The sequence below is a fragment of the Saccostrea cucullata genome, unplaced genomic scaffold (genome assembly GCF_032062105.1).
Source record: "Saccostrea cucullata isolate Sc308-1 unplaced genomic scaffold, CSIRO_AGI_Scuc_v1 ctg1552, whole genome shotgun sequence".
In the NCBI taxonomy this organism is placed as follows: domain Eukaryota; kingdom Metazoa; phylum Mollusca; class Bivalvia; order Ostreida; family Ostreidae; genus Saccostrea; species Saccostrea cuccullata.
Genome location: NW_026941304.1, coordinates 17107 through 34971, shown reverse-complemented (window position 1 = coordinate 34971; position 17865 = coordinate 17107). Strand labels below are relative to the sequence as shown.

The 17865-nt window shown below is 32.2% G+C and overlaps 1 protein-coding gene and 1 pseudogene across 1 annotated transcript; both read right to left on the bottom strand.

Annotated features, from left to right (window-relative positions):
* Nucleotides 1–232: 232 nt before the first annotated feature.
* LOC134257589 (uncharacterized) lies at nt 233–2455 on the bottom strand (annotated as a pseudogene).
* A 5829-nt stretch (nt 2456–8284) lies between these two features.
* LOC134257591 (uncharacterized) lies at nt 8285–14087 on the bottom strand (the record flags this gene model as incomplete). The annotated part of the gene is made up of 3 exons (XM_062740182.1): nt 8285–8401; nt 8507–8581; nt 13378–14087. Coding segments are annotated over 3 exons (902 nt in total), but the record flags the coding sequence as incomplete, so codon positions are not given.
* Nucleotides 14088–17865: the final 3778 nt, after the last annotated feature.

Below are 17865 nucleotides of genomic sequence, written 5' to 3'. Positions count from 1 at the left end.
ATTACACCCAACAGTTTCATTTTGGCATTGCAGCAGATACACTGCAGTAACATTTGTTATAATTATTAAGTGTCTCAAAACACTACAGAACACAAGAATTTGTTTTTCAACCATTTTTTATATCAAACATTTGATTGTAACAAAAAAACATATATTTTTATGTATGATAGAATAACAAAAACAAAAACAAAAACAAAATTTAACAACTGTAGAAAAATATATACAGTATATAAAAAAAAATTAGATGCCCACAACCCAGTTGGATGATATGATGAAAAAAAAAATCTCATACCAACAGGCCTTTAAGTCATTTAAGATCAGCAGTGCCTTGCTTAAATAAAAGTAAATTACCTATGTAACTTCATAACATGATAAATCAAACATACTACAAAAAAGATCAGTCTTTTTAAGAAAAAGTCACCTAACCAGGTGTGTAACTCCACACCATAATTTAATCTAACCTATGTAAACTTCACACAAATGTCAAATCAAAACTCTATTTATGGCACTTTCAATTAAGTCTTGTCTGAGTATAAAAATACGTTATTTTTCATTTTTTTTCAATACTCTTCTCGAATAAATCCAGGAATCTCTCCATCCTTTTCATTTTTTCAGCATGGAATTTCTCAATTTTATCATTAAATTCTTTTTCTTTTGCATCAAGCTGTTCCAGCAATTCTTCAAAAACGTGCGTTTCCTCTTTTTTTTTTCAGCACATTTTTGCAACTTTTTTTTGGACTCTTTGACTTAGTGACTGTTTCAGCATGGGAGGGAGTGGGACATTCAATGGAATCACTACTTGAACTGTCGATTGTGAAAGCAGGTTTTGTAGATTGTCTTGTTCCATACATAAGATCAAAGTCTTCTTTTAATCTAAAATACTTCCTCTCAGTACCAGTTCCAGAATCGATTATTTCTTTCCATCTTTTCTTAAGATTGTTGTATTTGTTTATGGCCTGTGTTGGTGTTATTTTTACTTTGAAAGCTTTGGATAAGTCTCTTGAGATCTGAGTCCACAAACTCACATGATTTTTGTTTTTTTCGAACAAGTCTTGCCTGTCATGACGGAGCTGGACAAGCAAGTCCTCTTGCTTATCTGTCCATAAGTGGACACCTGCATTCAAAGATTCATCGCTTGAGGATGGGGACGCACTTGAAGGGGGAGGAGCTGCTGGTTGAAGAGGGCTGGTGGAAGATGAATCTGGTACTGATGCTTTCAACTGTGACTTAGGATTGGAATTACCTGTGCTTGATGTTGCTGAAGGTGTTCCTTGGGTTGACTGTTGTAAAGTTTTTGCCAAACCTAGTGATGCCTGGGGCTCAGGACGTTGCTGTTTAATCAGCATTTGGACGATCATGTCCTTTAATTGTGGGTCTAAGAAAGAATACATTATTCCCTATTAATATTTTTTCAATAAATAATCACAAATTATTAAGAAAATTTTGATTATATATATGTAATCAATTTGATTAAAATTTTATCCTTTGACCTGCCAGCATTAATACACGTCTGTACACAGAAAGGGATTAAAAGACCTGATTTTTATTAGACTGATATGTGAATATCTGCTGACATACATCATTTTGACGTAGACCCTTTACTTAGAAGATTACAAATAACAAAAGCAGTACTGATTCCTACCTGTATCCCCACTCAAAAGAGACTGCTTCGTTGCTTCATCACATTCAATATCAAGCTGAATACCGTTAGCTCCTTTTATTATTAGTTTTGGCATTCTGAAGGAAAAAAATATTGAATATCAATGAATTTTATATAATTGTTATTATTAACTACATGTACTTAATTTATACTCTTCACTGCTCTAGTCTGAATTCAGTGCATTTGGGAATGTTATTTGTAGGACAACTTAAGTCATAAATAAATATTAAGACAGAGCTATTGTAACACCATTATCTCTTCTAGTTTTTCAGTTACAGTAAAGTTTGTATGAATAAAAAGACAGAAAAAGACCCCCCAATCTTCAAATTTATGAGGAAAAATCAGTGTAAATTAAGTAGCACATTACTACAAGTAACCTTTACTAACCTGACTATCTAATGTATCGTAGTGGATATTCCTCTAATCTATAAAAAAAAAATGAAAAATTACAACACATGTCTTTTGAATCATGTAGTTTAAAATTAAAATATATTTTTGTCAAAATTCCATTATGCCACCTTTATATTACAACCAAATTACACAAAAATATCGCCGGAATATTTTGAAGCTAAAACCAACCTTTGCGAAATGAAAAAACTAAAGAAAAACAATAAAAAGTAAATGTATTTAGTTGCATAAAGTAAATTCTCACCTATCGGCGCCATCTTTAACTCGATCTACCAACGGAAACACGAGGGTAGAACTATGGTAGAAAAATTACGCCACTCCAGTTAAACTATATCGGGTTCGATGTTACTATAGTTCAACAATAGTTACTCAAGTTCATGATCGAAGTCAGCCATAGTAAGACAAACTTTAAGCTACATTGACTTCCGGTAATTAGGGTCTAAATGTTATACAGTGATTTCATTGGTTGCTAAGTTAAGCAACGCAAAAGTGAAAGTAAAGTCATGATGGCGTTATCATAAAAATAATACTGTTTTATTTATACTTGTAATTCTATAAAATCACTGGCATTTGCATAAATGAAGTAAATTATATATGTTACATTTTTAAAACAATGCAAAATTGCCTTACTTATAGACTAACATTTCACATTCCATTTTTATATATCCTTTAAATATCCTTTAAAACGGTACTCCTCCTGCAGTTTTGGTCTGATTTCAATATAACTTGGCACATAAGTAATCTACGCTGAGATACATAATTAAGTGCATCGGTTTTTATTTTGATGAAAGAGTTGTCATGGTTACTAAAAATAGAAAATTCTGTGAAATTCCTGTAAAACGTTACACCTCCTGTAGATTTTGTCTAATTTCAATATAACTTGAAACACAAGTAGACTATATAAAGATACATAATTTAATGCATCGGTTTTTAATTTTGATGAACGGTGTTCCTGTGGTTACTTAAAATAGAAGTTTCTGTGAAATTCCTTTAAAACGTTAATTACTCCTCCTACAGTTTTGGTCCGATTTCGATCAAGTTTGGCACACAATTAGACACTAAGATATATAATTCTATTTATTACTGCCTGATGCAAAGTTTCAAATTCAAGTGCTGCTTTTCCGTTGTTATACGTACAGACCAGTAGAGCTACAGTCTCATTACAGACTTCTGTTTTTTTTTTTTAAATCAATGCACATAAAATTGATAGTCCGATTATAATGAAACTGATTGATTACAATATGCACTTAAATCTTTTCAAAATTAACAAGTATTCTGAAAGTATTGAATAAGCACTATGTGAGCAAGACGGAAATACGGCGATATAGGTGATGGCTCTTGGGGAAACCACACTTTATAACTATTACATAGAGTAGGACTCCCCCCGAAAATTGAATCTGGTCAGAGAATTCCGTAGGATAAATGCTCTTGTGAGGTCATTTTCCCGTGGGAAAAATCCTACTATAAGCCTAATTCCTTGGGAACCTTCTCTAGAGCCACTTTCCATGGGGAAATGATTTTACAGGGGAATTTCTCCAAGACCAGTATTCTCTGCTGTTCTGACAAGAGTGCGATAATTTCTGAATGAGAGAAGGTAGATTATTCATATTACACATAAGCATAATGTGTGACAAGATCTAGCGAACGTACTTTGTATTACCTCAAAGTTTGACTTCATTTTTAAAAACGTTAACTTTGGTTCTTTTTTTAAAAAGAGAAAAAAATGTACTGATTACATATCACTACATTTAGTACAATGTATATATCGAATACAAACTTGGCACGAGGCAGTGATCAATAGGGTACATTTAAAATGTGTCTCACGGTTTTAGAATATTAATAACAGAATAACTGTGCATGTGAGAAGTTTGAAGTTATTCAGTTAAAACTCATATTTTATTGTCTTTATCAATATACATTGAAAGTACATAAAGAATATAACGTCACAAGGTTTAAGAGAAATTGAACATAAAGTACATGTAAATATATTGCTACTTTGTTTTAGTTGAATAAAATTGGTCATTCCCATTGCAAAGAATTGAAAAATATATTTGGATATTGCTGTTCGTTTGTGGATTCTTGCTTTTCCATTCCAGAAAGCACCTGTAAACATAAAGGTTGCGTGTAAATATATATAAAACGTTTCATTGATATTATTTTGACAAACATAATATTTCATATTACAAATAGCTGCAGAACTGTAGCTCTCTGCTTGAGAAAATTCTGACAGATAAAGCAGAGAGCTACAGATCCATGCGTTGTAAAAACCTTCGATTTACGCCGATGATTTTTTTGTCGCTCACTCAAGGTATTTCTTGTAGTTTATGCCTTTTTACGCTCTTAGAATGGTATCCAATAATTAATCATATATTTTACTCAAATTATTGGTACTTTATTTACCTTTCAACGGCCCGAAACAGTCGTAGAGCTACATGTATGGATATTACAGATCCACTTTTACGACCACTTCCACAAACGTCCATTCTTGAACCATGTGAACCGTTAAAAGGTAAATTAACATTGAGGAATACCGGTAGGCGTTAAATCTATAATGGTTAATTATCAGATATCATTTATAAAGCTGTGAAAAACCTCAAATATAAGGGAGCGACAAAAAATCGTCGGCGAAAATCGAAGGTTTTCACAACGCATGGATCTGTAGCTCTCTGCTTTATCTGTCCAAATTTTCTCAAGCAGAGAGCTACAGTTCTGCAGCTATATTACAAACTGATGATAAATCTGTATATGTGTCTTTTTTCTAAAACATATCACAATTGCTATTTAAAAACCAGTGTTGGGCAAACACGTATAAAGCAGTAATAAACAGCCCTGCATCAAAGAGATGTCTTAAAAGATGTCGTACGGAAATAAAATTGTTCCATATAAACAGAATAAATGAATTTTTAGCTTTCACCTCAAAATTCATTAGGGTCTTTTTGGACCATATTGAACTATGGATTTTTCCTAATTGTCTAATTTCACTGCAGAAGTTTAAAGGCTTCTTGCGAAATCCGGAAACGCAAGTGCTCAAGACAGACAGAATGACGGACAAAAGGACAGAAAGACACAAATAATTTTGGAAAAGCGGGAGACAAAAATTATCGATCATTTCTTACTATTAAAGCACTTACCTGTAGCTATACTAAATTAAAAATTCATCTGTCATGAAAAGGAGCTGTAACATTTTAAAAAATGTGTATGGCATTTGTCTTACCCTTGCTGTTGCCTTCAAATCGACATTTAGATATATGGACGACGTATTGTCAATTAACAATTCAATTCTTATGTCAATACCATATATCCTGGTGAGCTTGAGATAAAAAATACAACAAAGTCTGACACATTTGTTTCATATTTTGATATTTTCCTTGAATAGGAAGTTAATGGTAATCTGACAACCAAGCTCTATGATAAACGTGATGGCTTTATCTTTTCAATTATCAACTTCCCTTATGCCGCAACAACCCTTGATCGTCTGTATACGGGGTTTCAATTGATTCGATACGCAAGAACATACTCTACGTTTATGCATTTCTAAAACAAGATAAATTATGGACAGACAAGTTGATAAAACAAGAATATCAGCAGTAAGTTCTATTGTCGATACAATGATCTTGTCATCAGTACAGTTTATCATTGAGTCAATTGCTGACTAATTGTAAGGCCATTATATACACAATGAATTGTATTTATTTGGTTTTTTCCAGTTTTTTTTATTTCCCCGAACAAGGAACACACAGCGGGTGTGATTGTTCAGCAGAGGATGCTCACTCCTCCATGAGCCCTGATCCCACTTCTGATTTTTGGAGGTCTGTGTTTGTTCCGCTCCTAATTAAGAAATAAACAACATTATTCAGTGAACATGGCGTTACATTGTATGAATAGCAATTGCTCTACTGGCATATTCCATGATGCGCCCTAGCGCATCATGGAAAATATGCCAGCAGAGCTATTGCTATTCATAATGCCATGTTCACTGAATAATCGTTGTTTATTACTTATATTTGCATTCTTTGATGTTGTCAAGAATATCAGAGGAAATCCTGGCTTACATAAGGATGCGGCCTGTTGCCTTCAGGAAAGAAAAACACACGGCTATAAAATCAGTATATCTGACCATTGCATATTTTCTCCATTAAATCATGAATAATATATAAAGTATTTGCCTCTTAAACACAGTTATCTGGATACAAGCTGCGCCATCGTCACATTCTCTTAATTTTTGTTTTGATGCAGTTGTGACGTCATCGATCAACGTTATTAAATCCCTATGACAAAAATCAATAATTTAATACTATGATGAAAAAGACAAAGCTTTAATAAAGAGTATAACTCCAGTCAGAATGATTTCTATGATTTTTTAAGTTCTTCTATTTATTTTTAGAGCCAAAATCCTTTTGAAATAGATATACTATTGAAGAAATGTTGCTTTTTCTGAATGTTTTAAAAAACGCCCAAGTGTGAAGAGTTATCGTTCTTTGTACAAATATGCGAAAATATGATAAGAAAAAATAAAAATATGACAGTTCTCTTCAATTTTTAAGAAGTTTTATTATACAAGTAAAAACATTGAAGATATCAATCAGCAATTTTAAATTATTCTGAATTTCTTTTTTCGAAATAATATTATTAAAAACTTATATTTATTCCCTTGTTTATTTTTAGCATATATCACGTCCTAACTTTCATCCCTTGTAAATTTATAATACTCTTCTTTTGCATAAAACACGAACAGACTTTAATTCAGCCGAAAATCGTCGATTAGTAAAAACCTTGCGTAAACTGGGACTTCGCAGCCAATTAAATTCGTTTGCGTGAGTTCTGAAAATTTCAGCCAAATCTGCCAAGGGTTGTAGAGTAGATTTCGGATCGGAAACCCTTGGCTAGCGAAGATGCAGAAGCAGTTGCGTCAGTCTATAGTCCTACGAATTGTTCGATATCACCACATATTTTACCCCCAAATATTTACATTTCCAATAACAATTATGTCTTTGTCCGAGATAAAATTACCAATTGTAAATGTACTTTATTTCCCCCATCAATGTATTGACGCGGTTCAAAAAAAACCACGTGCAGGGAGGAGCAAATAGCTAGACAGAAGCAGGGCTTGGAGCACGTGGATTGGCGGAATAAAAGTATGTAAATATAAGGAATAAGTGTCAGATTTTTCAATTTCATGACGATGATCAATCGATTGGCTTGCGTGATAATTTTATCACGCAACCCGATCAATTGATCACATCATGAAATCGAAAAATAAGACAGTTATTCCTTAAGTAACAAAGAAGCATGAAGAAGATCATAAGAAATGTCATTTGTTTACAGTCCATGTGGTATTCCACAAAGTATATACATGTATGTTTGAAAGATTACATTAAGGACATGCGCAACGTACAGAACTGTACCTTACTTACCGATAATTTTTCAAGATATTCTTAATCTAAGATAAAAGTGTCATCAGATGTTCATAGACAAAAAAAATCAGCATGCATTACCAGGCATGCGCGGATCTAGAGGGGGAGGGGGGTCGGGGTCAGGACCCCCCCCCCTGGAATTTACAAGGTATACAAGTGTATATACTAAAGCAAGGAAAAAGTTACCATGCACCCCCTTTGGAAAACGCTGACCTCCTTCCCCCCTGGTAAACGCGAATAGGTGTGAAATTGATATTAAAAGTGAAAGATTTGAGGCAATAGAAGTCATAGATACACCCCCCCACCACCACCACCACCACCACCACCACCACCAAATAGGTTTTTGACTTTTGGGCGAGTTTAGATTTTTTTTTTTTTGCTTGTCAAGAAATTTCTGGGATTGGATTTTTTTTGACTGGGATGGACCCCCCCCCCCCCTGGAAAAAATTTCTGGATCCGCGTCTGCCAGGGGTTTTTGAGAGATAAAAATTGATGAAAATTTTTGGATGATTCAAAGAAAAATATATAAAAAATACTAAACATATATTCTAGATGTTTCTTTTATCCAAAATTGTTTTTTAATAAGTGTACAACACCATACGTAGAAATTAAGATATAACACACAGTTGCTTCAACTCTTCTGCTCCATCGAAAAAGACAGAAAAGTTCAACTACGTTGTGTATGACCTTAAATAAGAAATTTAGGTACCAAAAGGATACATGTAATGTAATTTAAACTCACATGTACTAGTTTACTTACCTCAGAATTTTTGTCAATAGTTTCTTTCAAAGGTTTAATTCCCTTTTCTGCTGTAATGTTTTTTTCTAAATCCTTGTGCTTTTTATTTTTCTCACGTGTACTTGAAGGTTCCTCGTTGATTTTGTCCAAAAACGAAGATTTTTTATGTGAACGTCTAAGCTGTCCAAATTTTAATTAACTGTTTTACAAGCCATTTGATGTTGTATTAATTCATTTGTATAAATAATGATGATGAAGTTTTTACGAATAACCAATATAACATACCAATTTCTTTTGTTGACTTGGAGGTGGTTGTATTCCAAGAACTACGGTCTTCGTTCCATATGATACTATAGATTTCTAAAATATGTAAAAAAAAAAAAAATACATTATTGTACATTGCACAAAAAAGTGTCACTTGAGGAATATGCAAATATCTTTAAATTGTTTAAATTATTATATACATCGTGGAGAGAGAGAGAGAGAGAGAGATTAAATATAAGGAATCAGAAAAGTCATGTATGTGATAAACTATTCAGTAATTCAAAACTCTCGATAATGACCTTGTCAGCAAATACAATCTAATATAATTAAGTCAAATGTTGACTGACTCTTTAGCTATACTGGTCAGAGACCAGAAGAGCTTATGCGATAGTAATGTGTCATTCTTCCGTTCGTACGTCTGTCAGTATGTCTTTCTGTAAACATTTTTTTTTTCAAAATGATATACTCCTCTTACAATTTTGGTCTGACTACAGTATAACTTGGGTAGACTACATTTAGATACATAATTATGCGTGTCGGATTTTGAATTCGATGAAAGGTGTTGCCATGATTATTAAAAATAAATATTTCTGTGAAATACTTTCAAAATGCTACTTCTCCAACAACTTTTAGTTTGATTTCAATATATTTTGGAAAACAAGTAGACTACATTAAGATACATAATTCAGTGTATCGGTTTTTGATTTCGATGAACGGTATTGCCATGGTTACTTAAAAATATAAATTTTGTGAAATAACAGTACGACATTTAACTCTGGACGCGACATAGTCCAGACTTTTACTACCATTTCTCATTGTAATATCAAAAATATTTTTGTATCACTTGGCGGGATTTCCTAGCAGTATCCCAGAGTCTTATGTTGAGCTCAAAAACATCTCAACTTCTACAGATATGGAGTCCTAAAACTCAGAATCCCATGGGAGAATGGTGTGATTTTGAATTCCACCAGCTATCCCATCATTCTCCCATGGGAGAAAAAATGTCAGATGGGATGTTTTATCCCAATGGGATTTTTTCTCCCACAAATTTGTTCAAATGGGATAAATCCCACGGATATTGACAATCAAACAATTTCTCCCATACATTGAGAAACATGAAATATATCTCATACAGTATGACAATGACAATTTTTTCATCATAATATATAGAGAATATACCAACAATAACAGTGTACTGGAGAAAATAATTCATTGTCAATATCCGTGGGATTTATCCCATTTTAACAAATTCATGGGTGAAAAAATCCCCTTGGAGAAGGTATCCCATCTGACATTTTTTTCTCCCATGGAAGAAACGTGGGATAGTTGGTGGGACTGAAAATCCCACCATTCTACCTATTCCCACGTTTTAAAAATCTCAATTCCACCTATTCCCACTTGCAAATAACAATTAATGTTTTGTTAACGTAATCATGTTTTTACGGTAATTATACTAATTACATTCCATCTTAGATTTACCTATATGTTGAACAGAAAATAAATAGACTTATGATAAGAATGATTTATTTTAATTTAATACCGGTATATGAATTCTACAATATAATTTTAGAAAATATGTTATAAAGGATACACACTTTATTATGTTGATTTGAAAACATTAAATAAAAATAGAGCAATATTTTTAAACATGCATTGAAATAGGTGAATTTTAGAAAATACAAACGGGGAAAACATGGTGATATTCAATTTAAAATGTCCATTTTTCCCTAATCAAATATTAGGAAAAAAGTCTGATTTACAATTTTAAGAAGCATATATACCTGTCCTATATTCCAAAAGGAGTTCATGAATCACTGTTTATACAGTATTTATATAATAATTTATATGTTTATATAGGTAATTATTTGTTTACACAAAAATTCCATCTATTCCCACATAAAATCTTACCTATTTCTAGCTGATTTTCAAAAAGTGGGAATATGTAGAATAAACCATTCTCCCATGCATTATGAGATTTAGGAATTCATATCTTTAGAAGTGGAAATGTTTGTGGGTTCAACATGAGTCCCTGGAATACTGCTTAGAAATTGTTACCAGAGGGGGCATCTCAAAATGCAAAAAAATTACGAATTTTACTGTTTTTATAGAGTACTACAAAATATGACGGGCACAAAGAATTCATATGAAAACATAAAACAAGAAAACATTGATGTAATCATCAATTGTCGCCCGGGAAATAAATAAAGTAAACAATGGAAATAAGTCTTGATCATCAAACCGCTTCGATATGTGTGAAACAGGCATGTGTCTAAATGATAGAGACGATAATCGAGAATATTTGAAAACTTATAGTCCGATGAAAATCGAACAAAAACGATACCCTTTTTAAACTTTATCAATTCATCAAGTAAATATTGGCTGCATAAAATATAAATTGAAACTAGACTCATGCATCACCTATTTTCAAAAATGTATTTCACTTTACTTTAAGAATATAAGAACGAACTGTGTAGAGTGCGTTTTTATGCGATAAATAAATTTCTATGTTCTAAAAAAAGGGACCTGTCGTTTTTTCAATAGTAAATGATAAGCAACTTTATACATTAAATATCAAAAACATATATATTTTTACAAATTCACTATATGGAAGTAAATATATTATGTTTCTCTTAATTTATAAAGGGAAAGAACATTCTGGTTAACAATCTTTTTAATGTTTAGAAAACTTTTAATTCTGAATTACTTCTCCCACCTCAATCCCCATACACCAACACTTAAACTTATATGCATAGAGCAATCCGGTCCTCCGGGCTGCAATAATGGAGATATTCTCAAATTTCTATGTTTCAAATTTCTTTTTTCTTTAATAACATTTTTATTACCCCTTTCTTTTAGAGCTTCAGATTATCATAGCGTCAAAAACACACTGTAACGACGTCAACCTACCTATCAATTGCAAAATCAGTTAAAGATTCAGTTATTTCAAATTGTAATTACATTTGTATACCTATAATTTCTTAATTTTGTTTAATTTTAATAATTAAGCGAAAAAAGTTGCGTTAAAACAGCAAATACGCTTCATTTTACTATGATGCGCGAAATATTGCGCAATGGAAACTATAGTCGGTCCCCTTTACTGGTAATTTTATGAACCTGCAGATCCGACTACTTAATACATATGAAAATGAGTAGTCCAGTGGCTTCTAATCCTTTTTGTTTGCCATATCTTCAGCTTGTGTTCAAAGTTATTAACATGTGCTAATTAGTGCCCTGGGGTCATGTACTTATTTCTAAATAAAAATTTTCGCACATTTTGACTTTGTCTGTTGGTATTATACACACACTTTGACTTTAAATTGTAGTTTGATTGGCACAGAAAAAGTCAAATACCCACATTATGAGATGTAGCTTATGATGCTGAAATAAGGAAATATTAAGGCAAAAAGCGTTGTACGTTTAACATAAATATATTGGAAAGCGTAAAAATTATTTCAATTTTTTTACACATGAATTAAGGTAAAACCTTGAGTAAACTTTCTACAGGTCAGTATCTACATGTATACATTCCTCTCACAAATATCCCAATGGCAAGAAAAAAAAATCTTCAGTGCGGTAGAGACATCTTCAAATCTAATTGATGTACATGTAGGTTAGTGAACACAGTATATGAAAATTGTATGAAGATTTAAATAATATTATCGTAAAAAAATGTTGTAAAATAAAGACAGATATAAATATAAAGGAATGTACATGACTATGAACTTTTTTACGTGTATTCTTGAATGTAATTTGTAATTTAATTAATTATATTTGAAAAGTATTTGTTATTTAATGAATTACATTTCAAAATCCATGTAATGGTAATGGTCATTTAATTGAAGGTTTTTGGTAAGTAATTGTAGCTAAATAAGTAAATAAATTACTTTTCTATGTAATTGACCCCATCCCTGCCACATTAAGATACATTATTCTGTGTATCGGTTTTTGATTTCGATGAACGGTATTGTTGTGCTTACTAAAAATAGAAATTTCTGTTAAATACTTTCAAAATGCTACTTCTCGACACAGGTTTAAAATGATTTCAATAATATAACTTGGCACACAGGTAGACTACATTAAGATACATAATTATGTGTTGTTTTTATTTCGATGAACAGTGTTGCCATGGTTACTAAGATAGAAATATCTGTGAAATACTTTCAAAATGCTACTTCTACAGTTTTTGTCTAATTTCAATATAACTTGGCACGCAAGTAGATTACACTAAGATACATAATTCTATCCATCGGTTTTTGATTCCAATGAACAGTATTACATGTAATATGGCTAAAGAAATAAAAATATTTCTGTGAAAAACTTTTAAATTGCTACTCCAAACACAGTTTTAGTCTGATTATAATTTAATGAAAGTAGATTACACTAAAATACATAATTGTCTTTATTTATTTTTTTATGAATGATATTGCCATGGTAACTAAAATTGAAAATTCTGTAAAAAAAAATTCAAAAGCTACTCCGACCGTTGTAGTCTTATTGCAGTCTTGCCACAAAAAGAGACTTAATCAAGGATCATAGTTCTGTTTATTGCTGTTGTAAAGTTTCAGTCCCAACTGCTACAGTTTTCTTCCTTTGATAGAAGTACAAACCAGTAGAGCTACAGTCTCGACAGAGATTCCGGTTTAAAACAATTTGCTCGACCATTTTTCGCACGTAGATTCCGTTCAGTCGATCATGACACAGACCATGCGGTTAACAGGAAATGCTAACTCCTACTTTTTGAACACATCAAACACTACAAATGACCAGGCAGCACGGACTGAATATTACAGGTTAAAGACCAGACACATATGTAAGGTATGAATTATAAAATTCTTATGCTAAAACTTGTAACTTTTTAATTTATATACCGGTATATTTTATAAACAACTTACCAAAGGCTTTCTGTTTGAGATTCGTGATTCGTCTTTTAATCCCTTAGATGTCAACAAACTATCCCTAACAGAGCTCCTGGAACGCCTTAATCGGAATTTTTTCCGAAGTGTTTTCTTCGATTCTGTTTTTTTCTTCATTGTTCTTCTTAAATCTGCCGTGTCAACACCTATTGTATTAAATCCAGGATTTCTAAACGACTCTTTTATTTGTGAAGATGTTGACTCATTTTCTGTTAATTCTATTACACTTTCTTGAAATTTAAAACTCTGATTTTCAGCACAGTCCTCTTTAGTGACAATGCGTGGAACACTTACTAATAAAGATGTCAAACTAGACGGTCTAGTACTGGAGTCGTCACTCATATCAGATGGTATAGTTGAGGAACGAAAGCTATTTCCAGTTTGATGCGATATATTTTTTCGTGTTTCTTTAATTTCCGCTTGTAGTGCTCCCTCAAATTGGACAGTGAGTCGCCGATTTCTTATTTCGCCATGGACAAACTTGGGATCTGGTGTCGGCTTAGTATTTTCTAACTTTCTTTGGTACATTTTCCATACACAAAAGCAGACAGAACTAATAATTATGAAGAGAAAAATGGGCGTGATTACACCCAATGCAATATACGCCTCAGATGTGTGCTTAGTGGGAGATGGTGTCTCTGTTGACAAAGTGGATTCGTTTGATGGCCTCAGTGTTGAAATAGAGACTTCTGTTGAGAAAAATGACAAATCTCAATCAGTTATTCAATATGAATTGGGCTTGGTTATCATTGATGAGTACTTTTAATTATATAGTATTGCTGAAAATGCGATATTCATTTTGCATGATTTAATTGAGATATAAACAAGTTATTATTTCCAATGTTGGCATATAAGCATCTGACAACTTTCGAGTTACCTAATTTAATCTAAGTTACAAAGCAGTTCGATATCCTATCCTCGATCTCCGAAATATAGCATGGAATATTCTACTAGAAGCAATAATGAACAAATCAATCCTATAACTTTCAAAGTTTGCCAAAATCTCAAATATCACAGGACAATAGTTCTTACGGTTTTGTAGCTTTGAATTATGTTCACTGTATTACATATTATTAATACAGATGATACAGAACAAATACATAAAATTTTATAGATTAATAAGGATGGTTGCAGAGAAGTTGAATTTTAAACATCATAGAAAGTTAACAATTTCTTCATATTATAGAAATTTTATTATTTGCATCAATTGCAACAAAATCTAGTTCTAATTGTAACGGGGACCGTCACAGATGTTCCCCAAACGCTCCCCAACTCCCTTCTTGATCCATTTTCCTGTAAGACTTTTTTTAAAAATATGCTCAGTATCAAAGGATTTCATCAAAGAATTATCAATACTACAATGATATCAACTATATCCCATTTAACGTATTGAATGCGCACGCACTTGCATGCACATGCAAGATGATTAAGGCATGTTGTGTAAACCATTAACCTATCTTTTTATCGTGAGAATCAATCAAAATATCATAAAAATATAAATGTTACCATTTTTCGAATATTTTGGTGATTTTACGTATTGCACATGCGCACGTGCATGCATGCATGTCCTTGCATTCAAATTTGATAGAAGCATAATTTAGGAATCAATTATACCTATTGATATTCTGAATTTCATCCCGTTTCGTTGAGAACTTAGAAAGTTACAGACATTTAAAGTTTCAGCCAATCAGGTTGCAGCACACGTGCATGCGCATGTTTTCAAGATAATTCTTTTAAATCATGCTGTAGATCTTTATAGTGTATGAGTATGTTCAAAATTTCAAAGGATTTTGTCGAAAAACAAGAAAGATATTGATACTTTTGTTTCAGCCAATCAGAGCAAAGTGCACGCGCATGCGCGTGAGATCTTGCTATTTTGACCGTGTAATCATGTCTCTACTACTAATATATCTTCATATTATAAGTTTCAAAGCATTTCATCAAGAAATAGAAAAGTTGCAGCTATATCTATTATATTAGACATTTCACGTGTTGCACGTGCGCGCTCTTGCAAGCACGTGCGTGAGGAACATGTCATCATGCCTATAGAACTAATATATACTTATATTATGAGTTTCAAAGGATATAGTCAAAAAATAGAAAAGTTACGGCCATATCTATTATATTGGTTTTTTTCACGTGTTGCACGTGCACGCTCTTGCAAGCACGTGCGCGGAAAATGACCTTGATTCCGCAAATCTACATAACATGTCTTCTAACCCTAAAAAGATTTTACCTACTTCGGGTGAACAGTTTACAAGATCACTCGCGGACAAAAAAGTACCCAGGAAGAAGAAGAAAAATAATAATAACTAGAAACGATCTCGTTGCGAGCAACGAGAGGTCTTCCGTCCGATTCTGGAAATTAAAAGACACACTTTAAAGTCGAGCTGAGAAGTAAACAAAAATTTTGGTCACAAATTAAAACCATTCGCCAGCGTGAAAATCCAATCCGCTTTTTCCCCCTTTTATCCCCAACGCGCTAACCATTATATATTTGAATATACTTAATATCAAATCAATTAATCCAGGAGTGATTAAAAAATGCAGTGCATTCTAAGCGTACTTGTGTATATTTACTTTTGCACGTGCATACACAAAAGTCTAAGAATTATAAAAGACGTCTATTATTCATAATGTTGCTAATCCCATCCTGTTTAACTTGGTTGAAAAACAAATCTATAGCCGTTTAAATTAAAGCTGAATCAGATTAAATAGCACATGTGCACGAGCGAGTTTTTACGATAATTGTTATATATCATATTGTAGTACATTCAAAAGTAATGATATATATTGTCATTTCATAGCATTTCGAAAAAACAGAAAATATATTGAACACATTTTTGTACCGCATTCAGAACGAACACAAAAGCATGCGAAAAGACACCTATAATTTCATTTACCTGTCTATGTTCTAAATCCTATTCTAATTTCGCGCCAAACGTGAAAAATGCAAATTAGTTATAGCTTTCATTTAAAGTTTAAAATGTTTTTTTTCAAGCTCATTATGATCAGTAAAGGAATTAAACTAAAGTACCATACTTTAAATTTCAATCAACGTTGAAAATATATTGAGATTTTTGATTTCAGCCAATATAAACCTCCATTAGCGCACGTGCATGCGCGTATTAAAATTTGACAGTGTCATATTATCTACATTATTTTATATCTTTATTATATAATGAGTTTCGAATCATTTTATTAAAAAATGTAAAAGTTAAAAACAGTGGTTATACGTTTTTTCACTCATACTATATACGTGCATGCGTATGCGACAAAATTGTTCCTTGAAAAACCACACACCTATAACCCTAAAAAGGATTTAAGATCAAAATGTTTTTCATGTCTCTTGCGGACAAAAAATAGGTAACTCTCATTTGCACATAATAATAATCTTTTAATAATTTAATAATAATAATAATAATAAGAAACCAAACAAAAATCACGTTACAGAACTCCGTTTGGGAACATAGACGTTTGCGAGCAACGAGAGGTCCCTGGAAATAAAAACTCGTAAAGTTAGCTGAGAAGTAAACAAAAATTTTGGTCACAAATTAAAACCAGGTCGCCAGCGTGAAAATCCAATCCGCTTTTTCCCCCATTTTATCCCCAACGCGCTAACCATTAAGCTTTTGGGAGTACTGCTCTAAATGTACTTGTGTATACTTTTGCTACAGTACACCTGTCTAAGAATTATAAAAGACAGGCCATTATTCATAATTTGGCGCCAAACGCCACGTTAAATCTTCGCGCCTTTTCATTGGACTGATGTATTAAATAGGTGTGATAGCTTCAATGATATTAAGAAAAAAGAATGTTCTCATAGCCTACATTTCGAGGTTTAGAAAATGTTTTTAACACATTGTACACATTCTATAGAAAAGTAACACAAAAGCAGTGAAATGACTATAATTTAATTTTTTATTTCTCGTCTCAGAAGTGAACTATGCCGATTAGTTACACTTTCATAAAAAGGTTGAAATGTTTTGCCGAAAAAGATGCCTCGCTCTATGACAGTAAAGGAATCAGATACCATTTATGTTCAATAACTTGATTCAGATCTTTGATAAAAGAATGTTAATATAAACTCCATTAGACGATCTTATTAAAATGGATTTCTTATTTTTGTCTTTTCTATTCGTTTATTATCACACAAGTGTGCATGGGAAAAACAGTGGTTATACGTTTTATACTTACTATATACATGCATCGACATTGTTTCTTGAAAAACTATAACTTATAACTATGATTTAAGATCTGTTTTTCAAAATTAAATGATAATAGGTATCTCTCATTTGCTAACCAACTATTCATATCAACTTATATAGTAAGCATCAATAGAAAAAATTTTTATTGCTTATAAAATCTTTTTTTTGCATCTTTAAACAAATATTCTTTGCAAAAATAATTTATAAAAGAGTTGTTTATTGAAAAACAAAAAAGTTACATGGTGTTAATTATTATTTA